This window comes from Glandiceps talaboti, chromosome 1, assembly GCF_964340395.1.
Source record: "Glandiceps talaboti chromosome 1, keGlaTala1.1, whole genome shotgun sequence".
Lineage (NCBI taxonomy): Eukaryota > Metazoa > Hemichordata > Enteropneusta > Spengelidae > Glandiceps > Glandiceps talaboti.
The window spans coordinates 6979260-7003048 of record NC_135549.1 but is presented as its reverse complement, the minus strand read 5'-3'; the positions used below and the strand labels follow the sequence as shown (position 1 = coordinate 7003048).

At 34.6% G+C, this 23789-nt stretch overlaps 2 protein-coding genes across 4 annotated transcripts; one reads left to right on the top strand and one right to left on the bottom strand.

The window, feature by feature from the left end:
- The first annotated feature begins 4779 nt into the window (after window positions 1-4779).
- On the top strand, window positions 4780-18122 carry LOC144445309 (uncharacterized). Of its 3 annotated transcripts, none has more exons than XM_078134882.1 (11): window positions 4780-4926; window positions 5858-6135; window positions 7285-7490; window positions 7930-8097; window positions 8608-9501; window positions 10051-10187; window positions 10478-10630; window positions 10829-10928; window positions 11764-11940; window positions 12379-12786; window positions 13095-18122. In XM_078134882.1, the coding sequence occupies exons 2-11, from the start codon at window positions 5898-5900 to the stop codon at window positions 13209-13211; spliced, it is 2598 nt and encodes an 865-aa protein (XP_077991008.1). In that variant the 5' UTR covers window positions 4780-4926; window positions 5858-5897; the 3' UTR covers window positions 13212-18122. The 3 variants fall into 3 exon arrangements, with proteins under 3 accessions (XP_077991008.1, XP_077991075.1, XP_077991141.1); XM_078134949.1 differs by lacking the exon at window positions 4780-4926 and adding an exon at window positions 5598-5736; XM_078135015.1 differs by lacking the exons at window positions 4780-4926; window positions 5858-6135 and adding an exon at window positions 6432-6505.
- A 120-nt stretch (window positions 18123-18242) lies between these two features.
- Window positions 18243-23745, bottom strand: LOC144445512 (mitochondrial inner membrane protease ATP23 homolog). The gene is made up of 6 exons (XM_078135133.1): window positions 23514-23745; window positions 22500-22545; window positions 22075-22156; window positions 20977-21111; window positions 19677-19772; window positions 18243-18912 (listed from the first exon to the last, which is right to left on the bottom strand). Exons 1-6 carry the CDS (start codon window positions 23743-23745, stop codon window positions 18724-18726), a joined length of 780 nt encoding a protein of 259 aa, XP_077991259.1. The 3' UTR covers window positions 18243-18723.
- Window positions 23746-23789: the final 44 nt, after the last annotated feature.

Below are 23789 nucleotides of genomic sequence, written 5' to 3'. Positions count from 1 at the left end.
TCTTTTTAGGATTCCATATTTAAATTCATTCATCTACAAACAACATTGTATTACCTATTTTGAGAATAAAATTGCATTATTCCTATATGTTGACGAACGTATTGTGAAGTCCCGTCTGATTTTCCCAGGTGAGATTGTTATAAAATGCCCACACACCTGATACATACTAAAATTAACCAAGGGGTTTGTGATTGCTGATGCAGATTTCATGCCACCCTTTATTACCCCCTTGATGTAACTATTTCTGAACAGACCTCCATGAACATACGAATTTGTGTTATAATTCAAGCCCACGGTGTTTCAATTGAATAATAAACTTTTTATATAAATCTTAATCAAGTTATGTAAATAATTCAAATATATCAGGTACACCGAAATACATGTATTACTAGTATGTGTATTCATAGAAATTAAGTTTTACAATAAAAAAATGTTTTGTAATAACAAATAATGAATACAAGGTGTACGTGTTCTCCTTTTGACATGTGAAGGTTTACTTGCCCTGTACAATACTAGGTTATATGGACATGAGGTTGTGAGATAAACCGCATTCTCTTTTCCATATGTAACCTAGTATTGGAAGTATATCTGCTTGCCATCGCAAGGCACGTTATTAAGTTTGATAAGTTCAGTACAAGAGACTTTGAGCATGAGATACAATGTACGTATGTAACAATGTATTGTTGGTACGGTGACGACGGTGGTCCAAACCGGCTTTGGTACGGTGACGACGATGGTCCCAACCGGCGTTGGTACGGGGACGACGGTGGTCCAAACCGGATTTGGTACAGTGACGACGGTGGTCCCAACCGGCGTTGGTACGGGGACGACGGTGGTCCCAACCGGCGTTGGTACGGGGACGACGGTGGTCCAAACCGGTTTTCCCTGATATGACGATGATGCATCATTCATCATTCATCATCGTCATCCCCACCACCACAACCGACGCCGCCGCCAATTTTTCGGCAGACATTATTTCATCTTGCTTGGATATTTTATTCCAGCCACGAAATCTTGAAAAAAAAAACTTCTAGTAACAGTTCTCATGTTACGTATGATGTTAGTCTTGAAATAGACAACTCGTCATGTATCTCTTTGATTCGTCAGAAAAAATTGTCTAAAGAGAACAATATACTCATCGGGTCTGATGAGCCGATGTTCCACAATTATAGGTGAGGATATACGGACAGTCTATGACAGATTTATAAATAAAGCAAACAACGGAAGCAGTTCGATTTGAATGAACCATGTTTGGTGTACAACCAATAGTGAAAATCTACATTTGTATAATTCTATAAGTCATGAAGTTTATCACCACTTGCGTGATTTTCAAAAACAATATCATATTGACTATTTTGATAAATAAAACAGTTAAAATTAATTCGATAAAGGTCTTAATAAAACTAACTTATTTTGTCTCATTTGATAATCCCAAAGGTGATTGTTATGAAAGGCCCCCCACACACGATGCCATGCAAGAGAGTTTTGTTTGTAACAACTGCTAAATATGCCACCCTTGCTATCTCTATTTCTGAACTGACCTCCACTGACACGTGGACTCATTTCCAGGTGTTGTAAATGGAAACGTTACTTTATATAAATCAAGCCAAAAAAAAAATTTGAGGTATACCGAAATGATGCATATAACGGGTATATCAATACAAAACAACGAGGTTTTAGTAACAAATACAGACAACAAGAAGGTTTACTTGTGAGAAGAAGAGGTTGTGTCATGTCGTAGCTTGTTATATTGACACGAATTTAAAAGATGAGACACTGTGATTATCTTATGGCATGTTCAGTTCAAGAGACTTTGCACGAGAAATGTAGCAAATCGAATGTTCAGTTTATTACATTCGTTCATTTCTTTCTAGTTCTATATAATGACTCAGTGAAGAGACATATGAGAGATTACATAACGTAAGCCGATTTTCCCGATTTTTAGAAGGAGTAAGTTGTTGATGAATGCATAAAATAAGTACACTAAAATACATCAAATTACAATGACATTAGATACAACTATATTTATAGCATTGGTACAATATGTCTGAAAATTCACGAAAAAATTAATGGTTGGATCGGAAAAGGTGTAACAATAGATATACATGAATCGTGTCTAGACTACTAGATTTCTCCTGATTTGCTGAAAACACATCTTTCAAGTCTGTCTACATGGTAGATATTTAAATGTTATTCCCTAGTATTTTCTTTGTTCAGCCAAGAAAAATACGAGTGAACTAAGGGGCCTTGTCACTATGAGCAGCGAGAGGACTATTGTCTAAACCCTTAGGTCAAGATTATTTCAAGCTGAATGAAGAAAAATACAAGGGGGATATAATTATATTCCTCAAGCATAATCGGGAAAAATAGTGACATTTTGACTCGTATTTCGAGCACAGCAGAACCAGTGACGTAGACACGCGTTGTCGTGACGTAGAACGACCAGCATCCAATTTCTGTTCAAAGACAATAACTTAGCTTGTGCGTGGTATAAATAATTTCCACAGGGCACTCTTCAACAAGGTCTAACTGAGAATGTATACCTTGCTATCTAGGCTTCTATGTGGTCTTATTAATAGAGTACGAATGGAAAATAAAAGTACTATAATTGGCCTAACTTTAAATAGGATTTTCAATTCTAATATAAACTGCAAATATTAGTCCAGTCTACATTCTGCTGAAGTTTGATTTCTTTCAGTTTCTTTTCGATGGTACTCAGGCTCAACTCATTTACCTGCTACTTTATATGATTTGACAACAGTTGCTAACCACTGGAAAATGGGATAAAATAGGTGTTTTGTTCAGTATTGCACCGTAAGAATGGTATACGAATTTTACTGCATTGCCGATGAGGGCACTGTCCACTATAGCCTGAAAAAGTGATTTTGTTCCGGCTTGACCAAAGGGAGCTCAGGCTCAGTTAGTTTTGTTTACAAATACAAACAAACAAGTAAACAAACAAACAAGTAAACAAACAAACAAACAAACAAACAAACAAACAAACAAACAAACAAACAATAAATAAATAAATAAATAAATAAATAAATAAATAAACAAGTTAACAAACAACAAAAAACATAAACAATTAAACCGATAAATGAGTAGAAAAATATGAGACTATTTGGGGGTAGTATTTGTTTGTTTGTTGGTTGGTTTACTTGTTTATTTATTTATTTATTTATTTATTTATTTGTTTGTTTGTTTGTTTGTTTGTCTGTCTGTCTGTTTATTTGTTTATTTGTATTGGAGAACTTTAGGCGGTCGAATACCCAGAGTATAATAGAAACTGAAATCTGATGAGATGTGGTGATTTGTAGTGTCAATAACATGTAGTTTCCAAAATAGAAAGTGTATTAATCCCTTCTGACAAGTTCATACTGATGAGTAGAACAATTTAGATTAACTTTTATAAACTTAGTCTATCTATGAAGATTACCATTACGAAACCTTCAAGTTCACTTTTGCCCCAAAGTACAATATAAATGAAACATTGATTGTGAAACAGCCAAGCATTTACATGACATGTTCTGTAACTATTGTGGTAGCTAGGTAATACATGTATATGTATATGTATATGTATATGTATATGTATATGTATATGTATAATTATGTTTGAACTAATAAGTAACATGTAAGAAACAGGGGCAAGAACAAATATTTACATGTACCACATTTAAGATAAGGCTATATGCCATTGTAGAAAAGGATTTTTTTTCTTCCATCACAATCAAAAACACAATAACCCCCCCCCCCATCCACAATTTTCAAAACAGCATGACCCCCACTGCCAATTTCAAAAACAGAGTGAACCCCTCAAACCCCCCGCCCCCCCCCCCCCGGCCGAAGAAACTGACCGGTCCCTAAGAGAGAAGTTGGGAATCAGCGGAAGTCACAAGCTAATACAGCGGAGGTACATGACAATTTCAACGATCCGACGTAATTCCGAAATCAACAAATATAACCAAAACTTAACCACCCATGGCACTCTTGGTAAACAATTTACCCTACCTGAAAACTAATCTACAACAACAATGATCCAAATGGGATCTCTTATCTGAAACAGTGACCCGTAACTGTATTTTTTTTTTAATATCGTAAAGAGCTATAATAACGTCATTATTAACTGTATTTTTTAAATATCTTAAATACCTATAATAACGTCATTGTTTTGTATTATGATCATTCTAGACTAGGATATCACCATCCTGGAATTGAATATGAGTTCACAAGTAACTGTGCCAGGATGTAACATGACGTATCACTGCTACTGAACATGTCAAATGTCTGTGTTACATGTAATGTTATTAGTTTATTGCTAATACTGAAGTCATGTTGGTATTGAATAGTGAATATTTCAATGTAAGCATTGACGTACTCCTATTACCAACTTTGTTTGGGTGATTTTGCTCGGACTAAATGAGTTGGTGTTTATAACAGTGTAAAACGAAATCTACGGTATCATTTTACCATCCTAGATTATAATTTATAGAATAGAATATTAGCTCACAAGTGACTGCGCTCTCCCCCCCCCCCCCGTTGAAATCTCCACGTGTTGCCATACTTTGATTTCACGAATCGTTTTATGATGTCATACGTTACAATTCAAATTGATTATTTAATTTGTGTGTGTATCCATGTATTTTATCCCGAGTTCCTAGCGCCGTAGCTGACACCCGGAGCTGACTCATGGGAGCTGACACACTACAGCGCCCTCTAACGTGATTTCAGTTGAAATTTGCATAAGGGTATTTCCCTTGGAAAACCCAATATGGTTGTCAACTAAAGTGTATTTTCCCAGCGAGCTAAATTTAGATTTTCGTATTTTCAGGGTGTTTTCAGTTTGTGGCGCAAAACCTAACAGAAAATAGGGAGAAGACAGTAATGACACTTTGGCGGGACGATATTTCGTTGTGGTAAATTACATAGGTAAGTTGTTTCAAAATTCGTATTTATAAAATCGTGCATATGCTTGGATCATTAATATAGACATGACTCCCGATCCTAAAGATATTACATGTGGCTGCATTCTATTCAGTCACAGACAGCGTCTCGTGATATGTCTGTGTCTAACGCATACCTCTTTGTCCCTCAGCCAGTGCAAGTGGCCATTTTCTTTTAAAAACACAAGTTGGTGAGGTGCATTCACCTCCCGGGATTCACCGGTCTCGGACTAACTTTTTAATTTAATGCTCTTTTCTTGAATTTGACATGTAACTATGTCATGCATATACTGGTCCAAAATTTTCATCTTTTTTCCAGTTATTTTTTTTCACTGTTATTTTTCTGCGAGTAGATAGGTCATGACACCTCCCTCACATATATAAACACTGACATGAGGGCAATGTCCTTGAGTCAGTGCATGTTGGGGGGGGGGGGGGGGTAGTCTACGTGAAGTATGAGTGATACAGATTTACCCAGTGCGTCATCATCAATGAAGTCTACAATCGGAAGTTCCATGAAATTATTCAACCCTTTTCGTCAGCATGGACTGGTATTTTCACATCACGTTTATTTTAGTACACGGAGGGGGAAAACACACTGCCAAGACCATCTATATATATCATGACAATGAAATGAAAATATTTATTTCAGTAGGAAAGTCGAACGAGCAAGTCATACAGCACAAGAGTTAAAGGGTTATAACTATTAGAACATATTTGTTGAATTCTTATAATTTTTTCGTGTAGTTTTTGTGTAACATACAATATTTTTATCCATAAAACCAGAAGTGTATTGGTTAGTATTATTCTTTTTAAACTTGCATTCTTTCAGTAATTTTTTTTAAGATGAAATTAATTAATTATAAAAGATATTTACTGATAAAATTGTTAATTTTTATTTTGTATGTATTTTTCAGGATTAAAGCACTGAAGTTTTCCATGTATACATAACTGACAATGTCTCAACCTAAAAGAAGAGGTTCAGACCAATCCCCCACGTCCAATCCCCAACTCTCTGGAGGATCGAGTGGTTCTGAGTTTCTTATTTTATCGCGGCCACCCTCAAATTATAGCTTTCCTAGCAACCTGTCTAGTTCATCACCTCCACAAAACCCTGAAGATATGTCATTTGTAGAAAACGATGAACTGGTCAATTTTGTACGTGGACTAAAAGAAGAAAATCGAAAACTAATCGGTAAGAATATAAACGCACATGTTTAGTAACAACATGCTACTTATCAGCAGGAAAATCCCAGCTTAATAATCTATTGTTTTAGTTACTTCTTCGACATTGTACTAAGTATATCACTCAGGGCTGGGGAAATTTTACTTCCTCATATACTTATATAGAGTGTCACAGAAATGCGAACATGGTGGTGATTGGTTGATGAATTGATAAACCCAGGGAATTTCCCACCTTGCCATAATGCAATACGTAGGCTTTGAAATACGACATTTGGAAATTTGTTCATTTGTACCAAACAAGTTCCACAAAGCAGTGCTGCTATGTCATGGTAGTGGACTTTATAGATTTTGACACTGTTTTAGAACTCATTACGTCAACGGTGAGTGCAGTACACAGATTGCAAAATGTCTCAAGTTTTATTTTGAGGTCAAAGGGTAATGTATTGTGTTAGTTGCTAATGATACAACACGTATCGGCCATTTTGACTAGTCAATGGGCAAATTTTATGTAGAAACAGCTGTTTAGATTCATGGCCACATTCTGACTACCCTTCATTCACATTTGTATGCAGCAGTGTATTCTAACTATTAGATTCTATTTACATGTAATATATTTTGTAACGACGAAAGCAGTAATTTGAAACCATTTCATGTATCAGGGGTTCAGCCATGACAGTAATTCTTCGTACCATATCACTAAAAAAGAAAGTGAAACTAACTACAAGTAAAGGTCTTATGTTTGAAGGTGTAGAATTCCATTGATATGGTTTATTTCATTCAATATCTGAATGCTAGCTAGTGCCTTATAAGTTATAAGTATGTTTTATTACTGTGTAAATTTGTCAATGTGTATTGCAAGGTGGCAAAGTATGAATTTGGGCTGTCACTCATCTGTGTCAAGGCTATGTCATTCCATTGCATGAATTAATTTGTGGCAATTTTGTTTTTAAACATTTGAGGATGAGTACTTCTTTCCTTCTTTGTTTCCACACAGTTCAAGCAAATGGTTTTATCATTTTATTCATTATTGTCCAAGATCAAGTTTTTCCTAGCTTTGTCAGTAGCTTTCTCATGTAAAGATACTTCAGTTATCGAGTTACAACTGATTTGTACAAAGCAAAGTTTTGTTCTTAAAATGTGTAATTTTGACTACTTGTAGGCAAACTGAATGAAACAAATGCCTTGATGCAGGACCAGAGTGAAGAACTCCTCCAAATTAGAGAAACCCAAAGAGCAGCATTACGGGAAAATTTGGACAAACATGAACAAGCCAGAAGTGAAATCTTTAATTTGAGAAAAAGTAATCAAGTATTGGAACAAGAGAAAATAATGATGGGGGATGAACTCAAGAAGTTGACAGCTGAGGTAAGATTTTGTAACTTTAATGTTTGATTTATGTTTTCTCCTAGGTACTTTAAGTTTTCAGTCACAGAGATGCATAACAGTGGTATCAGTAGCATTTCAATGTTATCGTTTTCAGTTTAGATTTTGTTATTGATGAAAATTTGAAAAAAGTCTATTAGCTTAAGTTTTATAGTATTTCATGTTGTTCTTTTGTTGTTGTTTTGCTTCTCCTGTTTTGGATATCGGATATAAGGAAAAACATGAAAACAAAAAAGCAGTCAATAGATAAAGAAAATGAAGATACTTCTTTCAGATTTCAATTGTTTGAATTTTATATCTGTACTGAAATCATTAGATCAGTATTTTTTAAATATTTTTATGAGAATTTATGAATAAAGATATTTTTAGATGTCAGAATGTGAGACAATGTGAACTTCATGTCATGCACATTTCTATTCAGGATGTTCAGAAATTTGATGAACTTCAATCAGACGTTACCAAGTTGGAGTCAATCAAAAAAGAACTGCATACTAAGAACCTGAAACTGGAGAGAACAGTTGAACATCTTACAGAGGAGCTTAAAGACACCAAACAACAACTTGAAGACCGAGATCATGCACTTAGACAGGTTAGTTTTCTAAAAGTAAACTTTTGTATTTGGTAAATAGATGATATATCTCTGTATTCATCCATCAGTTTATGTGTAATATTTATTCCACTGTCTTTTTTACTTTCTCTCTTGTTATGTTGATATGATTTTGAGTTTGTGGCAAATAAAATACGATATAATAGATAATGGATGATTCAACTATCCACATTATAGCATTCATGTCACCAATCTGTTGCTGTCTGACTTCTGTGCTAGCATTCAGTACAAGGAACAATGTATCAATTCAAAGCAAAACAAAAAATGAATTTCCTGGTTATAGCAACCATGGTTTGTTTGTTGGAATTTATAGTATTGATAATGAACTGTTATAATTCTTGATTTCTTAATATTGTTAACATAGTTGCTACCAAATGTATCACTCAAATCTGCTTTCAATGTTCTTTTCTCTCTCCAAAAATGTGTTTAATTCATACTTTGTGCATATCTGCTTTTCAATGCTAATAATGTTTTGATGTTGTTCCTATACAGAGTGCTATAGGCCACAGCCAGGGACTTGAGGATTCCAGATACTCAAAAGATAGATTCACAGAGTCAGAGCTGTTACAGTCAAGAAACAGTGACCAGGGAAGTGAAGTTGAGCTTTATAAATCACAGGTTATCCAGCTTATGAATGACTGTAAAGAAGTACAGGAAATCAAATCTCAGTTGAATGCTGATAATGAAGAACTCATGGTGCAAGTAGAGAAACTTGAAGATGCTTTGAAGAAATCTAAGGAGGAGTTACAACGAGTCCAACAATCAGCACATCGATTGAGTCTAGAGAAGCAAGATTTGTTGGCTTTGAACAATGAACTACAATCCAAAATGTCTGAATACCAGTCTTCTGGTATGCTGTCAGGTAGTCCTCCAGAAAGTGGTCTTCATAACTTCAAGGAACTTGAATTGTCAGTCAATAAACAGCTACAGGAAGAGTATTTGATGGTGGAGAGAGATGGCAGACAAAAAGCTCTGTTACCGGATGATATGGTAGAAAGGAAGTCTGACCAGAGTTCTGGTAGTGATACAATTACAGTGGCACCACAAGCCATGGAAGCTAAGTATGAAAAACGAGATAGATCAAGTAGTGATACTGCCAGCAAAAAGCTATCCAAGTCTGAACACACTGTTCATGATCTTCTGGTACAGCTGCAGTCAGAGAGAGAAAAAGTTGCTGAGTTTATGCATCTACACCAGGAAGAACAGAACAAAAGACTGCAACTTGAACAAAATCTGTTCGAGACACAACAGAAACTGAAAAGCAGCTCATCTGACCATAACACAGTAGTATCACACATAAAACAAGAACACCAAGACGCATTGAATAACTTAGTCAGAAAACTAGACAGTATGTCTGCACAGCTGAAGGCAACCCAAGACAAACAGGTAGGATAACATTTCATTGAATGAAACTTTAATAGTCAGTATTTGTTCAATTTTAGACCCTAGAGCCACCATTTTTTTGGTGAAAGGCTTGAATAAAACATGTATATAATAGAGTCTTATTGCCACAAAACAGTCCAAGGTTTTATGTTGATTTTGGAGATATGTTGATATATATTCACGTTGTTATCAGGGACAAACTCTCATCTTAGTCTAGTGAGCATCAAATAATAAGCACTGTATGAAGTTTCAGTAAAACATTACAAGAAATGTTACTTGCCACTTACAAGACAATTTAGAGACCTAAAGTTGACAAGTGTTTGATGATTTTTTCCTGTCATGAATTTTTACCGTAACATTAAGTGCCTGTACACTATGAAGATTTTTGATGCACTTTTACTATCATAGTCTGTATGCCAACGTGGTGGTGAATCATCTCTAGAGATGAAGGATAGCACTAGACTAACATTAAAGCAATTTTTCAGGAAGTTGCTATGAAGATGAATTGTGGAAATCTAACTATTTGACATGTATTTCTAATTCTCTGTACAGGATGATTTGAGTGTACAAAGTACAGGTGAAGATATCCAAGGACTCAAATCACAGGTCATGTCATTACTCAGTGAACTGAAAGATACAGAAGATAAACTGAAAGAAGCTAAGGAGAGAATTACTAACTACAGACACAGGTAAGGCACACACACTTGCACACACACATGCACACACACACACACACACACACACACACACACACACGTGATATGACTATAGCAGACTGATATGTACAATGGATGGAGTGCGTAAGACATGGCTGTAGATTCAAAACTATTGAAAACAAGAAATTGGACTGTCTGTACATCTGAAAAACGTGTAATGAAAAATCAAATTTGATTGCATGAAGTTTTTAAGTAGGGTTTAGATAATCATCTTTTGATAAATACACATCAAAATTTGTTAATTTGAATGTCTTACCTACTAGATACACAGAGGTAGAGAGACAACAGCTTATCTTGCAAGATGAATTTGAAGAACGGTGTAAAAAGGATGGAACGATTATCGACACCATGAGAGTTGAAATACAAAATTATGATGATGCATTGAAAGCAGAGAGACTGTCATTACAACAACAGAGGTGGGTACCAAGTAATTATATTCCTGTTCACTTTTTTTAACAAATACCTCTTGGACTCCTACTAAGTTTCTATCAGTTTTCAGTCATCTTCTAATATCGTCTTATACAGTTTGATTCATGTTCACAGGTTTGATTAACTTTTGCAAAACTTTCTTTCACTTTTATAACAATCTGAATCCAACTTTTGTATTTTTTTAGGTTAAACATGCAGGAGATTGAATCATCTCATGGAAGGTTAGCAGCAGAGTATGAATTACTTTGGAAGATGTATAATGAACTGAGAGAGAAGGGAGGACAGGTAAGGAGTCTAGATCTTGTTTATAGTTGGTCACTATTGTCAGTGTTTTCACTAAGGCTGGGGAACTCCGATAACAGAAAGGGAGAAAGAGGTAAAAATGGCAGTGTTTCCCCATAGAGTCTATGGTAATTTTGTTTGAGAACCCAGGTAAAATGACATGGGAACCCCAGTAACAGAAAGGGAGAAAGTGGTAAAACTGGTAGTGTTTCCCCCATAGAGTCTATGGTTATTTTGTTTGAGAACCCAGGTAAAATGACATGGGAACCCCAGTAACAGAAAGGGAGAAAGGGGTAAAAATGGCAGTGTTTCCCCATAGAGTCTATGGTAATTTTGTTTGGGAACCCGGGTAAAATGACATGGGAACCCCGGTAGATTTTACCAACTTACCACCCTTAGCAAAAACACTGATTATAAACAACTATGTACATGTGTTTTAAAAGAATGAATATCCTATGTTTAATATTGACATATAATTCACTACAAAACCATGTCATAGAATAAAGTCTGTTTGCATTCAAGTAGATTTGTCTAAATCTTGCTATTAGTGATGGTCATTACTGAAACTGGTAACAATCGTAACTGTAAGAACTCTCTTGTTCACACTTATTTCTATCTTATTTCGACAAAATTCTTCTCCTTTATTCTTTGAAATTAGTACACAGTATTTATTTTTCTTATGGAAGCCATGATACAGCTGTGATTTGTGTGTAAGCACCCTCATGATAACATTACATGATACCTGAAATACATATTTGAGAGTAAACTTCATCCTATATCTCTCTTCAAAACTAGATTTTAGTTGATGGTGGTTTTGATTAACTGTGTACTTTTACAGGGAGGTGCAGATCCCAGAGCTGTGCAAGAGAAAGATGCAAGGATTGACAATCTAACAGCTCAGTTAGTGTCTGCTGATGAGGCCATTGCTGCCAAGGAAGATGAAATCAAAGAACTTAGAAAGAAAGCTATGGAACTACAAGGAGAACTAGAAACAGTACCAGTACTCAAAGCACAGGTAAGTCCTCTACAACTTCAATGCATGTGAACACAATTTCTTGTCAAGACAGTTGTGATAATTCTATAAGACCGAGTCTTCATTGGAAAAGGTTTACTGTGTTTGTTCATTAATTTGTCTGTGATTTGCTGAAACCACACTGATAGATATCAAATGTGTAACTAATCAGTATGACAAGATAAAACAAGAATTTAACATACTAATTACCAATTTTGAACACTTCCTAAAATTGTACTGTTAGCTGCAAGATTAAAGAATGTGTGATCTTGTGTAAGCTAGTTTGTGCATCGGAATACCAAAGTGATGATAATACCAGTTATTAAACATTTTTTTGTTGACCATGAAAATTTAATTCTACAATTGTTAGGTTTTAGTGTACTTGGCAATGAAATGTTAACTTTCTATTGAAATTAATGTTTGTTGTTTTGATTTACGTAGGCTGACATCTACCAGGCTGATTTCCAAGCAGAAAGAGAGGCAAGAGAGAAGGCACATGGTGAGAGAGAAGCATTGATGCAAGAAATCCAACAACTACAGCTGGAAAACCAACAGTTGCAAGATGACCTGAACACATACACAAATACACAGATAGTTGAAATGCAGAAACGTCATGGAAAACAACCAGACAGACGACAACAAGGTGGTGCTGCTGGATACAGCCAACCAGGCAGAGGGTACCCATACCCTGGAGGACATTATTACCCTGATGGTGAAGCTGGAGCACTGAGAGTAAAGAGAGAACCAGTAGAGACACATCCACCAGGAGTAGCTGATGGTATGGGACATCATGATAATAGGAGAGAAACACCAGTCTTGCTAGCTCGAGGAGAAAATGCAGGTGTACAGGTATAAAACACATTGTCATATAACTCTGATGGTTATCTTAACGAAACATACATTTCTGATGATAAAAATGCAAACATTGTTATAAAGTGATGGATGAATAGGATATAAGAAGTCAACTTGAATGTGGTTGAATTTTAAAAAATTCATGATTTCATTCAAAATATTAACGCCATAGTTTTCACTGTGCTTGGAGATCTATGTTTAGTCCTTGATTGGGCTTTCATCATTGTATGGAGATGTATTTTTCACTGTACTGTACACATGTTCTTTGTTATATTTAACAAAGTTTGTTGTTGTTGTCTTTTCAGGTGGCTGGCACTGACAGACCAGCATCCCCAGTGGGTCAGCTGACATGTCCCAAATGTGAACAGCACTATCCAGACATGGATACATTACAGATTCATATATTGGACTGCATCGACTAAAACAGTCTGTCAAGTCTCAAAGCTACAAAGGACGTCCGACTGACATCCCCAAACTGTCTGTCATGGATGTAACATGAAGTATCACTGCTACTGAACATGTCAAATGTCTGTATTATTAGTTTATTGCTAATACTGAAGTCATGTTGATATGGAATAGTGAATATTTCATTGTAAGCATTAACGTATTCCTAACCAACTTTGTTTGGTGACTTTGCTCAGACTAAATGAGTTGGTGTTTATAACGGTGTAAAAGATATATGTGAGACAATGTCACAAGATACTGATACCATATAATCTATAATCAATGTATAACTTTTTATACAAGATCAGATATGATTTAAGGAGAGTGACGACAAGTCCACAACACAAATAAAGTGTTGACTATATATCCTTTGAGAATTACAAAGCTGTAACAGTTGGAAACTTTTCTGACATCAGACGAATCTAAATATCTTCCCATAATCAGTGAACCTATAACATTATCGTGTAGCATTAATGTTATGTATACACTTTCTTAAAGGGGTCATATGGATGACGATTGGCTATTTATTTTGGATTTTTAATTTGTAAAACAATTTTATCATGCCTTCCTACTTGGAAAATCAATGTGAAACAACATTAACTATAAAGTCTGTGTGTGTTAGTCAATACAGTGCAAAATGCTAAAATATGTGTAAGAAGTTTGTTATTGTGCATACAATAACACACTTTACACATTCATTAATTTTTGCAATTTATTGAGTTACAAACAAGAACTATTGTTTAACATTGATTTTTCAAGTAGGAGGCGATGATATAATAATTGAAAATCCAAAATAAATATCCAATTCTCATCCATATGACCACTTTAATGTATAAATACTTTGACTGTTTTCATTATCATTTTTCAAGATATCCATGGTCAGCTCAAACTTGTTCCCATCTGTATGATTGTCATGTTATACCCAGTCAGAGCTATGGATGGAGTCATTCTCAGCTAATACATGTAAATCTATATTTCTGTGGGTGGTGTTGGGTTCTACCATTCAGTAAATAGAATGCATAGATGTTTCTTAAATTTGATGATTAGGAAATGATGTATTCACTGGCAAATATTATAGTATACAACCAAGCTGCATGGTGATGTGACATAGTTAGACAGATAAAATGAAATGAAAATAAATAAAGTTATAGATGAAGTAAAAAGAAATATTTAGTCCTGTTAGAGCTTTGTACAAGTATAAAGACATTTACAAATAATGCAAGTTGCAGACCAAGGTATTCATTTCAAAATATTGCATTGAATGTGAGGTACTATTTATTGAAGTAAAATGTATGGTTCTTGGATTGGTAGTCAAGTTTGCAAGTGGTAAGATATAACATGATCTCACCGAGAGCATAAAAACACTACCAAGTATTCAGAATCCAAACTTTAAATATCTCTTAGAATAAGAGTCCGAGAGTATTATACTATATTTCCTGGCCAATATGTATACAATTTATATGTGTATTTGTGTTGCTTTAAAGTTATGATATTACATATTGTATTTGTGTTTCTTTAAAGTTATGATATTACATAACTTGGTTCATTTAATTATTTTAAAATACATGTCATAAGTATAGTCTTGGAAGAGCATATCTATGTACAAAACTAATTGTCAACATTTCAGCCATTTTGGTTCTCAACTACAACAGAAATGTGAAACTGGTTATGTATTTTGAGTTGAATCTGCGATGCTCAATACCAAAACCTATCTTTTATTTCATCATATCTGATATATAAGTTTATAACCTTTCAATGAATTGAAATTATATATTCTATGGAGATACATTATGGTATACCATATATATAACTTTTTGTGCAACTTGTACAGTTTATGGAGGACACAGTCATAGTATCATCTGCCTACATCTATCTAGATTATCAGGCATCCCATGTTGGATATTCCAAGTAATGCCAATTGAAGGAATACCCAATGTGGGATGCTGTGTCAGTCTCATTGACATGCCCAGTAATGCCAAACGATGGAATGGCCAATGTGGGATGTTAAGCAAGTCTCACTTCCAGGTATATTCTATGATAAACGATTCAGGCCATTTGTATGAATAACAAAAATGAGAAACTTTTTTGATTTAGAGAAGTACATACTGATGACGTGATCAAACCACATTTTTGGGAAGTGTATCAGGGTGGGTGGGGAACATTTAAATTAATTTGAAACAGGAAGAATATGTGAAAATGGGTTTAGAAACTAAATCTTGAAGTAAAACATAATCTGTCTTTTCCGCTGAACACAAATATGACTTGTTTTAGTAGAGTAGATGTTGTAGATAAAGCAACGTAAGTATAGAACATAAAGTCAGACGAATACCACAGTAAGTGTCAGCCATTGTCACATGTAAAGCTGCCTCATAGATTGTCAGCTTATGAAACATAGCATACATATCATTGTCAGATTAATTTTAATGCATGTAAATACTGAAGTCAATTTTCCTATGTTGTAAGATGTAGATTATGCAGAGATAAATAATATCAGTTTATTTATGATTTCTAATATTTATGAAATAGTTGAATTCTTGTTGCCAAGTCCATCTTTACTGTACTTTGGATATGGCTAGAAATAACAAAATGGCGTCATGTGAAATTTAGATTGAACAGGTGTTGATACTCAGATGACTATGTTAGAAGAAACAGCACTGATACATGGTAGGGTTTTCCACGTTGTCTTATTATAGCTATGGCCATTGCAGTTGTATGAGAAGATGTGGGAACTAAAAGTTTCCCTCAATATTAAGCAAAATGCCTTTTTGTTTGGTGTGTGGGATACTTTGTCCACCATTTTGATTTCACTTTCATTAGTAAATCTCAGATTGGAAATAGGGTGTATTACCATGACTCAAGCAATGATGTCATTCACAGTAAACCCACAGTGTCACTTTAAGTACAAATGTATTAAAATGAGTGATATCATAAAACAAACAAAATTTGGTCATTTTTGGCAGTGAAACTAAGTTTGTTGGCCAAACTTATATCGCTCAAACATGGCTCCTTATAACTGTTCACATGTTTTTTAAGTTACATTGTTATTCAAGAGCAAATGCCATCATTTCTTCTGTAAATGCAATATTAATTGAGCTTGTTTTGTATTTTTGTTGAAATATGAATATTAATGATTTAATATGAATAAAGATATGACATGGCATTTTGGCCAACTTGTGTAAATATTATGTGTAGTTGAAAATTCTGTTTCTTAGTTCATGTTGTGTGCTAATTAATAATCATTACATGGCTACCTCTTACACCTTTGGGAAGTCAGTACATGGAATCTGGTCTCAATTTTCATTTCCCCTCAATCTCCCAAATTTTAGAACCGAATTCTACACATAATATTTACACAAGTAGACAGACAAAAAGCTCAACAATCACTTGTAAAACATAATAGTTTTGTGATGTACTACACAGAAAGTTAGACTTATAGATACAGAACTCTTTCAAAACCTGGTGAAAAGTTTTACCTATGTTTGGGATGGTGTAAGTTTTTAAAGCGTTGGTGCTTCCAAACCAGATATTGCAAAGTTGGTGCTTCAAATTAGATATTGTAAATTTCATATACTGTAAATGAAAGTTGGATGATATATAATCAAATGTGACAGAGTTGTGTACATGTGGCGATGGTTCCTGTTTTATCACTGGCAATTTGGATGAAATGGTTGGTTGTCCCTAAAATCTTCCTAAACTACTTTGTAATGGTTTATAGCTATATATGCTTTATGTAGATAGTGGACACAGTGTTCCATTGTGAAAACATGACAAGTTGTAAGGCGGAAATTTCCATCTGAATTGCAGTTTATTGCTCACTTCCTTTTTTTCAGTCATATGTATACATGTATAATATGAACCTATATAAGGATATCAGTTGTACTTTTGTAAGATTTAGGAGAACACCCCTTCACCCATTAGTTGAAAAGTTCTTGTTGATTTACAAAGAATTTTACTATGTATTTGTCAGGGGGATATTCCATATCTGTCATACAATGTCATTGACCTATGCCATTATAGGTGAATGTCCTATATAGATGTATTCCAAATCCATGAGTCATCCACCCCCTATGTCATGGATCTATCCACACCCTAACGTGATTATGTACAGACAAGTAAGTCTATGGATTATGGTACCATTTCACCTTTGGACACTATTGTGTGAAATATATGGAGCATAGCCCACTCTAGACCCCTGGGGTAAAATGGTATAGACTGGTATTGTTTGGACACTACCGGTAACTCACTGTGTGAAATAGCATAGCATACTCATGACCCCTGGAAAACAGTGGTATAGACCTATTGTCACTACCTTCAGTCAACGACTCATTGAAAGTTTACAGTAAGTAGGAGTATACTCATGGCATGCAATGTCAGACCAACCATAGATCCTTGTCACCCTAACATGTGTAGGGTCTATGGACCAACTGACATTACAAAGAGAAGACTAAAGCATTGACTTTGCCTGTAGTCAGAGAGCCACTGAAATTCTGGTACTTATAGCATAAAGTAGCATGTAAATATTACTTGCAGGCACAGTAACCACCAAACATACTATAGTATTGGTTTTCAACTCTAAGGTGTGCCGCTATTATAGAAAATCTGTTTTAAGGGTATTAGACTTCTACAGTTTCAGATGTAATATAGATATACTTATATTTGATTTCTTCAGTTACAAATTCATACTTTCATACTTAAATCTCTTTTTCTTGTAATTATATACCAATATTCATTTAATTTGTAAGTGTTTTTTTTTGTCTCTTTTGTGTTATACATGATTTCTCACATATAAAGTGTAGCGTACAGGTTACAATGTATGTCATAGCTTACACAGACTACACTGTCTATTGTGAGTGTTGTACACGTGTGTGTGTGTAGCTACATGCAAATAAAATACATCAACATATATGAATTGCTTTTCAGTCTTTTTAATGTAAATAGAAAGAATCTACACAAGTGGACAATCACAGAGTATATTGGTTCATATGATGAATTCACTACAAACACTTCAGATAAGCTTTTTTAAAAAAATTCCCTGTACTATAAGTTTCTTTCACTTTGAACCATGGCAATTATTGTTTGACAAACAATTTTACCACACCTGAGTCATTCAAATTGATCAAACTTATTTATAGATGATATATAAGATGACAGTTTTTTTAAAAATTTAATTCATGCAAATAAGAAATTATGTCACTAAAATCCTGGATTGAATGAAATAAACCACATTGAATAGAAGAAACACAAAACACCTTAGTCATTCACATTGGCCATTATTTATAGTTTTACTTGATTAGTATTTCCTAGAAATCAAACACAAAATCACACGCATACAGTCCCTTTAGGACACAAAACTAATCCAAGCTTGTGTGACGAATAATTTCCTCGAACTGATTATCCACAGCATGAATGATGCCATAAGTTCATGAACTTTGACCTTGACATTTGATCACACCACAGTCTCATGACTATTTCCATTGTCTGCTGACACTGCTAAAGGTCGTAGCGATAACGTTCTCTGAAGGCAGCTTTAGCATCTGATTTATTCCTAGGTATTTTATGGAATGGCTCATGGTCATTAAAACATGTATCAAAGACTTCATCCATGGCTTTATCAACCACAGCTCTAGTGACATCCCGTACTGCTAGTACTGATCTGGTGGCTCGGTCCTTTATACATGTCTGAAATAGTGCAAATATTGGACAACCCAAGACATTAATTAATATATATTGATAACATATACAATATAGTTTGATCCAATTTTAATAAGATTCTTTGTGAAAACTGGAAATATTATATTACTGCGTTGATCAATGTGTCATTCTTACAAAGTTTTATATTTTCAGAGTACAATCAAGTGATATATTCACAGTAAGAGTGAAGCATGGAATTCAGTAATATGGCAAGTCATCATATAAATTGACATATTTCCCCTTGATATAGGTTTCTATGTTTGCAAATCCCCCCCCCCCCCCCCGACTACCAAATCATTATATTCAAAACATTGACACAGAGGGCGCTATTCCCATATTTTGTGACTGGTGCAGTGTAATAACATTCACTAAATTTTTTCTGCAAAAGAAGCATCTTGTTTTAGACTTGAACAGAAAATTATAAATGTTTGTAGATAAAAATATTAACATGTAAATAAACAGTGTATTGTATTTTTTGAATTTTATAATAATTTGTTTGTATGTACATCTTAATGTTGGTATTTTGTGTTGTATTATTTTCTTTCATTTGTTGAATTTAACTTTCATATACACAGATACATTTTGGGGCTAAACAAATGTCATAATCCCAAACAAGTCATCTTATGATTTCATATTTGGAAATTTTCTGGTTAATTGTATTACAAATTACAATTTTGCTGCAATGTATCTGTTTAGTAAACCAAGTTATTTGTACATCTTTTGAGTAAAGTTCTTTAGATAACGCTACATACCTGTTGGTGTTTTGAGAAACCATATTGCATTCTATGAAACCTTCCAACATGCTCCATTATAAAAGAACATTCTCCACTCAAGTTAGCTGCTCTGATCTGAAATAGAATAGATTATTAAAAGTAATTTTATCCCATCGCATCACATCATATCATATGATATGATATATGATATGATATATCATATATCATATGATATCATATGATAATGATATGATATATGATATATGATATGATATGATATGATATGATATGATATGATATCATATTATCATATACTCCCCTTAGGGACAATCACATGCACACAATGTCGCACAAGTTCAAAACCCCCTCCCCTAAATGAACATTCAAAAGTGATAAATATGATGTAAACCATGATGAAAATGGTAACGGTCACACCATTACAATAGACGCAATGTAAAAACATGACGATATACACATCAAAATACTACTGGAAACCAAGCGCTGTATATCACATCAGTAAAGTTTTTTTTTTAAAAAGTAAAAGTTTTTGAATTTGGTTAGAAGTGCGAAAATGAAGTTCAACAATCGTATTAACACCAGACCCCCTCCCCCCACCTAAATGAACAAAGCATGTGTGACATTGCAATCTTCCCTTACATAGTCTAACACAATACAGTGATTTGTCTATCAAAGCAAGACTTCTCTTTACATGCCAGTTACAGAAAAAGGTTTGGCTTGAATGTTTTGCTGTAATCTGTAACTCTAAGCCTTTCAAACTTTTCAACATTCAACAATTTTTAATGTAATTTTCTAACTTTATTAATTACATGTATGATGACTTCATAATCTTATGTAGGAAGAGGTGATCAACTCTCACAGCAACAATATACAAAGGAGATACAGGTAAATAAATAAAATCTACAAGTTTCAAAATCAATTAGCTTGTACATCAGATTTTAAGAAGAGTGAGGTTGCTCCAAAACTTTTGAACATTCTTTCATTTGACATACATACAATGTAACTCAGGTCTCCATCCTGAACTGCTCAAAAACCAACCTGAAAACTTATTTGTTTACTAAAAGCTTATGATATAGTCTACAAGAGGACAATGGTCTGGAGTTTGGTGTTTATAAATTTGATCACTGATTGATTAATTGATTGATTGATTGATTGATTGATTGACTGATTGATTCACAGCTTGGTGTATTGGAATATGCAAGAGTCTGCAGTTGACACTGAAGACACAAAGCTTATACTAGTATTTATTCTACACACATACAACAATAACACGGAAGAGAAATCAAACTTAAGTATTTTTGTCTTTTGATAATGTTCTTACCTCTGTACACACCAAGTGCCTGATATCATTCCAGTTAATCTTGGCTCTGCAATGGTCAAATGCATGCACCAATTCATGAGTTATGACACGGTCCATGTCAGCCTGACTGGAGATGTTATTCTGACATAGTACAATCTGAAACCATAAAGCAACATGGGTGGCATTAGGTAATTAACTTTAAGTTGTTCTACATATTTCAAATATATAGACTATATTTGGTGTGATAGTATAATGTATTTTACAGACTTTGATTCCGAATGTGTCAACATAGTAAATCATTCTTTGGATTGCAGCTACCTTGTAGATCTTTGATACAATGTAACTTAATAAATCTGCAAAAAAGGAATGCCCGCAACATTATTTTACAGAAAATTTCAAATGGTTGCTGAGAACTAGTAAAGCTGCTAAATCCCTCACACTATCCTGTTGACTTTAAAAGTGACCAAAGTTACCACTGAGGGCGCTATCGCAACCAGACAGCAGTACTCATCACCTTTCAACTTAATTCATCATCACCCCCCCCACCCCCCCCCCCACCCCCCCCACCCCCCACCCCGATCAAAGGTCTTACTACAAAACTAGATAAGAATCTGACCTATCAAAAAATGTTCCTACAGTGTATTGAGTCCAAAATCAACGATCCAAACTATGTGTTGTCTCACTACATACTGAGAATATTTCCATGGTGTGATCACACACATGATATAATTCTTATCTTTTTGATTCTAGTGTGTAGAATGTTTTGATACAGGGTTCATATTGACTGTGATTAACTTAACTCGTAAACCACAAAACTACACATTCTTTTTTTTTGCAGCTTGATTAATTTTCATTGTATATGGATAAGTATTATATCATAAAAGACAACTTTAAATGACAAAAAACCTTTGTTGTACATTGTCTAAGTCTGGTGATGGTTACCATTGACAACAATGTCTAATAGATAATGTGTATTGACACAATGCTGTCATTAATATCACTGCCAGTATCAGTTAAAATATACAGGTTTGATTTAAGATTTTGCAATTGGGAATTCCCCCCCCCCCCCCCCTCCCCCATATTTGGTTATAGATCATTTAACTAAATCGCTATATGTACCTGTGATGACTCTGGATCAAAGCCTCCATTGACAACTGCAGAACATTGCTCACAAGAAAAATGACGTGTTTGAAGTGCCTCACTGGAAATAAGATGAATAGAGATAACAATTACTATCATTTTCTTGTCCCTGGTTTTTTTTCATGCAGAGTGTCAATTGAATGAGAAATGTTTCACAAATTAGATTTTGAAAAAAAAAAAACAAGCAAACAAACAACAACAATAACTAATCTAATGAGGTAAGTGTAGAACAATGACCATTTATGGTGGAATCTGGATGCTTTGTTAAGGAGTCTATCCCTATTCCTATCCTTGTCCTAAGCCCCTTAGCTTCAATGCAAATATGTATCTACTGTACAATTGGTCCACTATTCTAGACAAGTGCCACTATGATAGTACATATATGGCAAAATAGCAATACTCACCAGCCTTTGTCTTTCATAGCCTTTAAAAGTAATTTCACATAGGGATCTGAAATATTCAAACATTCATAGGTTATTAAATTTCATATAATAACTTTGTTGTCATATGATTTGATTTACTTTTCAGTCAACATCACGTCAAGGTATGTTGGTTTTGAAATGAATTATTTGATCGTAGGGTTCTCTGACTTGCGGTGATACACTAAAAGATGTTCATCAGGATAATAGTTCAATTTGTAGATGAGGTTTTTTTTTTGCACTGCAGATACCGTTGAGTCAATCAGTAAGTGAACGTGTCTGAATATCAGATTGTATATGAACAATAAGACAAAGAAGGATATGATTCAGTCTACCTCATATTATAGACAGACTCATCACACAGAATAATGCTTATATCTGATTTTAATTTCAACTTATCTTCTACTTGTATGTTACTTGTATATCTCATATATCTAGTCCTGCTTGCGGATGGAGTAAGTCGGGACTCGATTCTAACATGCTGATATCATCCCTCTCCTAAATGTCAGTATCACATCCCACACCGTCTGCAAGCAGGACTACTATAATGCATACTCAAATCTGGGTTTCAACCCTGTGAAATGCTGGGAAAAGAAGAATATATATTGAACAAACATGCCTCTATCACGTGATAAAACATATACTATTAAAACATGTATTGTATGATGGACTAAATTCCATTCCAAGGTGGGATACAATATGTCACTTATGTATGTGTGTGTGTGGTAAGTCTATGGTAACACTGCAGCCTGTAGGCATAAACAAGTATGTCAATCCATGGATGTATACCTTATGCCTCCATGGACAATCAAAGCCACCAATCGACTGTATTGTAAATAATCAATCGATTAATCAATGCATCAATAATCGATCGCGCGAATTGTTTGTGGGTCAAAAAATCTATTTTTTTATATATTTTTTTTAAAGTATCGGCAACCAAACTATAACCCACTCACCCCCATCAAAATGCCCATCGAAAAATAACCCCGCACTTACTACTCACGTAGGCATTGGAGACTCTCGTCAAACATTTGTAATGGCCAGTACCCAAAACACCTAAGAATTTTCCAAAGTTGCTGTCATCAACTTGAACCTTTTGACCACGTTCTTTAAAATATTCTGACTTGTCTTTGGTTTCTTCTACTATAAAATCTCCTTCGCCGAAAGGCACGGATATAGAATCATTCTTCGATGATGAACCAGCATCGTGCTTTTCACTGGAGGCAGCCATTTTGTATTTCCCACAATCCTACACTTCAATAATATTGAGTCATT